The 8,498-nt window shown below is 66.9% G+C and overlaps 1 protein-coding gene across 1 annotated transcript in view; it reads left to right on the top strand.

Annotated features, from left to right (window-relative positions):
- Nucleotides 1–1,175, top strand: part of LOC112123880 (fibroblast growth factor receptor 4-like) — a 2,443-nt gene extending 1,268 nt beyond the window's left edge. Inside the window, exons 3-6 of the mRNA XM_026659521.2 lie at nucleotides 237–307; nucleotides 556–693; nucleotides 781–886; nucleotides 1,021–1,175. Coding sequence (XP_026515306.2) covers nucleotides 237–307; nucleotides 556–693; nucleotides 781–886; nucleotides 1,021–1,167 — 462 coding nt within the window. The 3' untranslated portion in view covers nucleotides 1,168–1,175. The remainder of the gene's footprint in view (nucleotides 1–236; nucleotides 308–555; nucleotides 694–780; nucleotides 887–1,020) is intronic.
- The last annotated feature ends 7,323 nt before the right edge of the window (nucleotides 1,176–8,498 follow it).

Genomic DNA, 8,498 nt, shown 5'->3' on the forward strand with positions numbered 1-8,498 from the left:
CGGGACGGGACGGGAGGTGCTGAGGGCCAGGAGGGGGCCAGGAGATGCCGAGGGCCGGGGTGGGGCAGGGGGTGCCGAGGGCCAGGAGGGGGCCGGATCGGGAGGGGGGCGGGGGGTGCCAAGGGCTGGCCCGGGAGGGGAGCCGGGCGGGAGATGCCGAGGGCCAGGAGGGGGGCGGGGAGGCATGTCGCCTTGCAGCGGCAGCCGTAGGCTGAGGGCTTGTCCTCTCCCTGCAGGGCCGGCTGCCCGTGAAGTGGATGGCGCCCGAAGCCCTATTTGACAGAGTGTACACGCACCAGAGCGACGTGTGAGTCCGGCTGCGCTGCCACGGGCTGGGCCTGGGGTGAGGGCGGCTGAGGGCATCGGGCCCCGAGGGCAGCCCCTGTGCACACACCAAGGTGTGGCGTGTGCCCCGCTCTCCGACTAACACAGGGCAGATTGGCACCCCCAGCACACTGTGCCTGGGCTCATGGCACTGCTTGGCCATGGCCCTGGTAATGGCGGTGCTCCAGTGATGCCCACAGTGCCTGGGCCTGATCCTTGCCCTGTTCCTAGGTGGTCCTTTGGGATTCTGATGTGGGAGATCTTCACGCTGGGGGGCTCCCCGTACCCTGGGATCCCGGTGGAAGAGCTCTTCAAGCTGCTGAAAGAAGGGCACCGCATGGACAAGCCTTCCAACTGCACCCATGAGCTGTGAGTACCCGCGCTGCCCCGGCATGCGGGGGAGGGGGGCACGGGTTCCTCTGGCTGACAGCTCTCTGCCCTGCCCTGCCTTGCCAGGTACATGCTGATGAGGGAGTGCTGGCATGCCGTCCCCTCCCAGCGCCCGACCTTCAAGCAGCTGGTGGAGGGGCTGGACAAGATCCTGGCAGCGGTCTCCGAGGAGGTGAGTTTGCAGAGCAGGCAGGCCCTGTGGCATGTGGCCCAGGAAGGCGGCCGGGGGGTTCCTGGTGTGTCTGGGCCTTGCCCTGTCTCTGGGAGGACGCCCCCTGCGACGCTGACGGCTCTTCCCTCCCGCAGTACCTGGACCTGTCTGTGCCCTTCGAGCAGTACTCCCCCTCCTGCGAGGACAGCACCAGCACCTGCTCCTCCGACGACTCCGTCTTCACCCACGACCCCCTGCCCATCAGCCCCTGCCTCTTCTCCTACCGCAGCGTGAGGACGTGAGGGGCTGCCCAGGGCGCCTTGGCTCTGGGGGGCTGGACAGCCTGGCAGCGGGGCTGGGAATGACGAGGCAGCTCTTGCCCTCCTCCCGCCGCAGGGCCCTGGAGACAGCTGAGCAGCAGGAGTGTCTCTGGGCCCCTGCCCCCGCCCCACCATCCCAGCCACGGGACCTGCTCCTTGTGAGGGGTTGTCCTCGGCTGGCCTGGGGACTCCGTGTGCCCCCCCCCACACCCTCCCCAGCCTCCTGCTGGCGTCTGCCCTCCAGGCAGTCAGGGCACCCTGGGCCTTCCCGCGCTGCCCGGCCCCCAAATGCGCTAGCTGGCCCCGAACCCGACGTCGCCCCGCAGGGCAGAGTGAACTCGTGTCAGCCCATGGGCATGGGCTCGGTGCCCAGAGGGGCTGCCTGGGGCCACCCGCAGGCCTTGCCCGGGAAACTCTGCTTGTTTTGTTTGATGTAATTTTTAATCATATTGTTGTGATACTGTACCAGTGGGAGCCAGGTCCCCCCCCCCCCCTCGCCCACTGGGAGCGCCCTGCCCAGGGCCGGCCAGCCGCCCCCCCACATCCCACCTAGCCCTGTACATAGCCAGAGAGAGGAATATTTATGTACATAGCATCTCTAATGCACATGAAATATCGCCTTGATAAATTATTTTTGGAATAGAGCCTCTTGCTGGAGGTTTCTTGGCTGCCTCCGGGGAGGGGTGGGGGCTGCTGCTCCATGCACCGAGCCCAGGTGTCGGGCCAAGCACGGACCCTTCCCACGGTGAACTGGGGCTTGGAGCCGTGTCCCGAGCCCCCTCCTTCCTCGCCCTGTGCTGCTTCTGCAGTGTTATGAGCGTTTCTGCCAGACCCTCAGCATGGGCTTCCATGTCCAGCCGGCATCCTACGCCCTGGGCAGGCGTGGAGCCCTCCCCTGCCGGGTCTCCCCCTTGGCATGGATCCCCCCCCCCACCTCACCCTCGCTGCAGGTTCCTGCTTCTGCCTGTGGGGCCTCCAAAGCAAGCGCCTGGCTCCTTTGGCCTGGGCACCGTCTCTGGGGCCGGGGACTCATCCTGGCTAATCGGCCCCGGGCCCTGCTCTCATCCTTGGCTTGTCTGAAAGCGGGCTCAGCCCCTGGGGCTTATCCCCACCGGAGCCGGGGGAGGGGGGGCAGAGTCTGCCCCTTCCCGGCACTGCCCCTCTGGTCCACAGCAATCACAGGCGGCAGCTGGTGCCTCTAACGGCCACAGAGGAGCTGGGCTGGGGGTGGTGAGCCAAGCAGCAGGCCGGGGCCGTGGCTAATTCATAGCAAAACCCAACTGCTTTGAGGCTGCTGTAAATGCTGCCTGGGGCTGGGGGTTGCCTTGCTCAGTGGGGTGGGGGAGGCACACCCCTCCCCCCGTGACACCACTGGGAAATCTGCGGCTGGGAGGGACAGAAACCTTCACCCTCAGCAGCTGCGGCGTGGCCCTGGGGGCCGGGGCACAGATCCTAGGGGGCTGGCTGGGCTGCGGCGGGACGGGAGGCCAAAGGCTCCCTGGTCAGAGGTGGCCAGTTCTGCCCCCTGGAGAGCCTGGCTCCTGGGAGCCCCTTTGGCTCAGTGGGCCCTGGCTGACTCCAGGGCAGAGCGACAGTGGGCGCTGCCAGCTCCCCCGGTGCCAGAACTGCTGCCTGGGGTGGGCGTGCTGCAGCCAGCAGTCTGAGAGCAGTATGGTCCCGCAGGGGGGCAGAGCGTCCTGCCCAGACAGGGACTGGCCGAGCCCTGGGGTGCATAAAGGCAGGCAGGCCCCTGGGCCTAGCACGGCCCCAAACACTCGTGGTTTGGTGGTTGCTGTGGCTCCTGTGGGCTTAAATCCCAGGAGAGCGCAGCAGAGTGGGCAGGACCGCAGGGGAGCCCCAGCTTCGCAGGAGGGGCAGGGCCGGTGCTCCTGGCCCACGGGCTGTGATGGAAGGAGCTCCTGCTGGTGGGGTGCCCTCTCCTGCCGCTGGCTGTCACCTTCCAGGGCGCGAATCGCTGTACGCCCAGAGCCATGGCTACCATGGGCCGGGTGACTCTGCTGTGAGCCTGACGCTGGGCCAAGGGGCTCTGGGTGCCATCTGCATTCGGATGCGCTTGCTGGCTCCAAGCGTGCCCGTGTGCACCTGTGTCCCTGTGCGTGGCAGGGGGCAGGGGTGGCCCGGGGCCCGCCCACGCACAAAGAGCTGCTGCATCTGTTCTGCCTTAGCTGCTGTTCCATTAAGCCACCGTGACCTCCGCTACCAGCGTCCCCCTGAAACTGATCCAGCAGCTGCCACTTGCTCCCAGGCTGGGAAAAAATGTCCGGGCTGAGCACCGCAGCCTGGAGTGTCTCTGCTCCTCCCCTCCCCACCTGGCCGGCCCCCAGTTATGGGGCTCTGAGCTGCCTTCCTGTACCCCCGCCACAGCCCCGTGGGGGGCGGAACGTGCTGCTGGGGGGGGGGGGTGGGGCAGCTCTGAGGGCGAATTCCAGCTCGGCCTGTCTCACGCTGGCTCCTTGTAAGGCCTGGTTCCCTCCCCCCAGCTCAGCCCAGAGCCGGGCACCCAGCAGCGGGGGGGCTGCAGCTGTCCCTTGCCCCGAGCCCTGCTGCGCTGTGGGTTTAGGTTTCACCGGAGTCCCCAGGGCCTTGCCTCTCCTCCGCTCCGGCAGGATTGGGTTTCGCTGGGCCGTTCGCCTCAGGATCCTCTTTCATCCTCCCAGCCCCAGCTGCGGCTGCAGCCTGCCCTTTCCCTCGGGGTGGGGACAGCCCCCCCCCCAGACAGGCTAGGGGATGGGGGTTGGCTTCGGGCACACTGTGCTGCCAGCCTGGGCAAGCACTGGCCCCTCGGCCAGCTCAGCCCTGCAGGCCGCTGCCTGTTCATACGCAACTGTCACTAATTCCCCACGGGCCTTGCTGGAAGCAGCCTGCAAGCAGGGCTGCTGGGAGAACAGGGACCTCTGCTGTGCCCGGGCTGCCCCACTGCTGGGGGGCGGGGGGCAGAGCCTGCTGCTTCAGCTACCTGATTCCAGCTTGTGCAGCTCCCCCCCCCCCCCCCCCCGATTATACAGCAAATGGGCATCACAGCGGCCCGAGGATCCTCAGCCCCAGGCTGCCCGGGGCTGTATAACACCGAGCAGCCGAGCCCTGCCCCTCATTCGCACAGCCCCAGCCGGCCCCATGCACGTGAGGCCAGTGCCCGTGAGAGTTCAAGGCGGGGGAGGATGGACCCCATGTCCTCGTGGCCAGCTGCCCTGGGGTTGTGGGGACAGGCGCTGGGGCCGCGTTGTGTCCCCAGCCCTGGGGGGGCAGGGGGGACAGGTGAGGCTCCTTGCTGCAGGTGAGGGGCTGGGGAGTGCCCAGGCAGGTGTGAAGTGGGGCAGCCCCACGCCTCGCCAGACGCTCGCCCAGCACTACAGGACGTGGCGCTAATTCCGCTCCCTCGTGGGACGGGGGCAAAGGGGTGCTTGGCACAGCTAGGGGCGAGCTCTCGGTGCAGTGCTGCTAACCCAGCGCCTCCTGCCGGTGCTGGGGGCTGCTCCGTTCTCTTAACTCGCCTCCTGCCTCGTCGTCACCCCCCAGCCTGGGCAGGACGCTGGCAGCCGGGTCTCCCCGCGAGCAGAGCTTGGCGCACTAGGGCTGCAGGTGGGCCCAGGGGGTGGTGTCACCAGCTGCTCCTCGAACCCCTCACGGCTTCCAGGATTTGCCACCTGTGCTGCGATTGGTCTCCCCTGTGGCATGGTATCGCCGCTCCCTGGCGGGGAGTGCCCAGTCCACAGCCGACCAGCCCATGCGCCAGCCCTTTGTCCCGCCTATCTCTTCTCTGTGTGCCCTGCCAGGGACCTTGGGCTTCACGCATGGCCACTGCTGGTGGCTGCCCAGATACAACCCCACCTCCGTGTCTGCTGCTGGGCCCAGCGGGCTGGGTGCTGGTAGTGGGTTGAACTGGGTGCAGGTGGCTGGCACTGGGCTGGGTGTGGGTGGTTGGTGGCGGGCCAGACTGGGTACGGGAGGTTGGCGGGCCGGGCGTGGGTGGTTGGGGCTGGGTGCGGGTTGCTGGTGGCGGGCAGGCTGGGTGCTGGTGGTTGGTGGCAGGCAGGGCTGAAAGCGGGGGGTTGGCGGGCAGGCCGGGTGCAGGTGGTTGGTGGCGGGCAGAGCCAGGTGGGCCGGGCATAGGTGGTTGGTGGCAGGCAGGGCCAGGCACGGGAGGTTGGTGACGGGCAGGGCTGGGCGTGGGTGGTTGGCAGGCAGGCTGGGTACAAGTGGTTGGTGGCAGGCAGGGCCAGGCATGGGAGGTTGGTGGCGGGCAGGGCCGGGCATGGGTGGTTGGGGCTGGGCCAAGCACGGGAGATTTGGGCTGGGTACGGGACCCTACGCTGCCGCCCTCCCCCCCCCCCCCCCCCCCCAAAAGCACCAGGGCCTCTGGCCACTGACACGCTGCAGCTTGGCGGGACTCGTCTAGCCCATCACCTTCTCCCCGCTGGGGAGGCCCCCCCCCAACCCCTGCTCATGGGCCCCTCCCCACGCCATGGCAAAAGGCAGACAGACCACGAGCAGGTGTGAAACCTGCTCTGTCCCCGCGTCTGTACCACGCAGAAGAAACCCAGCTGTCTGCTAATGTGCAGAACCGATGCATTGGTCACAGCCCGTGAATGGGGGCATTCAGCCAGGCACCAGGGCCCACTGCCCAGGCAGCCAGCAGGGGCTTTCTCGTCCCACTCTGCACAGCTCCGGCCGGCGAGGGGGGAGGGGGTTTAGCTCTCAGGGCACAGGAAACTCTAATCAAAGCTGGGGGGGGGGGCAGCATCTCAGCGTCTGGGCCGCATTCGCCCCCTGCACCGCCAGCTCCTTTGGCTACACCCAGCTCAGCCCGCTTCCTTCCCCCAAGGCCTGCAGCACGCTCAGCCACCCCACAAGGCGGGCCTGTCCCTGCCCGCCGGGGAGCTGGGGCTCGCGGGAAGGGGAAGGATGTGGTTTCAGAAATGCCCCGCTTCAGGTGCCCGGCTTGGTCTGTGCTGTGCTGCTCCCCAGTCGCTCGCTCCTCATTCAGTCCCTTGTTCCTGGCCCCCCAAGGCCCTGGCAAACGGACCTGGGGCCAGTTGCAAACGCAGGCGGGAGGAGGAATTAATGAATGTTTAACGCTAGCGCTGGGCCAGCGGGAGGGAGACAAGGGGGAGATTGTGTGCAAGGAGCCTGCAGGCCCCACAGCAAATGCGCTGCTCACGTTCCCGCTCCCCATGCAGGCTGTGGGGTATGTGCAGCAAACAGGCGCGTCTCCTCCCCGCATGGCAACTGGCCCTGGCAGGAGCCTTGTGTGCCAGGGAACAAGGCCTGGCTGCTCCCAGGCAGGCACCACATTTGCTTGTTTGTGCTAAGTGTTTCCCCCTTTGTTCCCACCCATTTAGCTCTGTGAGTTCCAGTGCGTGTGAGCGCAAGGGGACGACTGGGGCCAAGCCAGGCCCGAGTGGCTGCTCTGAACGCAGAGGGCTGAGCTAAGCAGAGGGGCCGAGCAGAGGAGCCCGCCTAGCTGAGCCCCTCCTGTTAGCGTCTGGTGCGTGCATGAGCTGGCGGGACCCTCCCCAGCACACTGGCTGTCAGCACAGGCAGCGACCCGAACGCCACCTTGACAGGACACAACCTCTGGCCCCCCCAGTCGCTCTCGGGGGCTTATGCTCCTGCCCCCAGCCCAAGCGGCCCCAGCACACGTGCTGAGAGCAGCCACCCAGCAGCAGAGGGGTGTTCCTTTCTGGTGCCCCGCAGCCACTGGCCCACTGCAGGCCATTCCCCGGGCCCTGCCTATCGTCCCAGAGACAGCGCAGCAGGCAGAACGCAGCTCCCCCGGGCCTGTGCCCTGAGAACCTTCCCAAGGGTTCCTGCCTCACCTTCCCAGGAGCCACGCTGGACGGACGGCTTGTGTGCTCGGCACCCTGCCCAGCTGCCGAGTGCAGCGGGAGCTGGCCTGGGCTCAGGTAGCCGGGGGGGGAGAGGGATGCTGCACAGAGGAGTCATGGAGCTGGGGTTTGAGCTGACTTGGCCATTCCCCCCTCGTGCTGGTTCACTGCTCCCGCTGGGCTGAGCGACCGTGGGCTCACACGGTCCCCAGGGAGTGCAATACAACAGCCAGGGTCCTGCTGAGCTGAGCTGCTCTGCGCAGGGCTGGCGTGCGAGCTGGCGTGCGAGTTGGCGCAGAGCTGGCGCAATGCTGGTGTGGGAGCTGGCCCAGGGCTGGCGTGGGAGCTGGCGTGCGAGTTGGTGCAGAGCTGGCGCAGGGCTGGCATGGGAGCTGGTGGAGCTGGCATGGGAGCTGGCGCTGGGCTGGCGTGGGAGCTGGCGCAATGCTGGCGTGCGAGCTGGCGCAATGCTGGTGTGGGAGCTGGCGCAGGGCTGGCGTGGGAGCTGGCGCCATGCTGGTGTGGGAGCTGGCGCAGGGCTGGCGTGCGAGCTGGCGCCATGCTGGTGTGGGAGCTGGCGTGGGAGCTGGCATGGGAGCTGGCACTGGACTGGCGTGGGAGCTGGCGTGGGAGCTGGGCTGAGTGGGGAGCTCAGCACTGAGAAGTGCTGTCAAGGGTCATGAGACGCCACCAGACCCTCTACCCACCACTGGTGATGGGAAAAGGCACAAAAAGGAGCCAGAATTTGTCTAAACCAAAAGTCCTCCGGACCCAGCTCACGGCCTGTGCTGAGATCCTGCTTGGTAAAGCCCTGGAAGGAGAAATTAATGAACCAAAACTGGTGTGTTGGAACCGAGGCGTAATTGGTGGACAAATAACAAGGGGCGGGGCCACTCCACCCGCCACTCCCTTCCTGGGGCCTCAAAGTCCGAGACTTTGGGAAGAACCGAGGGAGGCTCCTGGAGTGAGATGTCCCATCATGACTCCTCCCCGCTCCAGCTCCTGGAGTGAGGCTTTGTCCTGATCCTGAGAGCGGGAACCACGTGTCTGCCCCAGCTGCAGCTGGGACCTGACCCGCCGCGTGAAACAGGCTCCGACTGTAACAAGCCCAGGTCGAGCCCAGCTCAGCCAACGCGTCTCTCGCCCCCAGAGGACAGGAATCCCCATCTTGGGTGCCAGCTCCGAGCCTGTCCCCAGGGGTTTCCTTCGCAGACTCCCTCCAGCTACGGGCCGGAAGGTGGGCTGGGGGCTCAGGGGAAGCCAGCCTCAGAGGCTGGAACTGCTTTTCCTCCTGGCTGGTGTCCTTACGAACAGGTGAACGCGGGTGAAGGGTGCGTTTGCCATGGCACCAACATCTTTGGGGCACTGCAGTCCCTGGGAATTAGACCAGCGGTGCCCAGCACCAGGGCGCTCGGGTGGCACCCCCGGTCCTGCAGCCCTCTGGGAAAGCCGGGACCATAAATCCAT

This window comes from Terrapene carolina, unplaced genomic scaffold (genome assembly GCF_002925995.2).
Source record: "Terrapene carolina triunguis isolate 2854851 unplaced genomic scaffold, T_m_triunguis-2.0 Scaffold629, whole genome shotgun sequence".
Lineage (NCBI taxonomy): Eukaryota > Metazoa > Chordata > Testudines > Emydidae > Terrapene > Terrapene triunguis.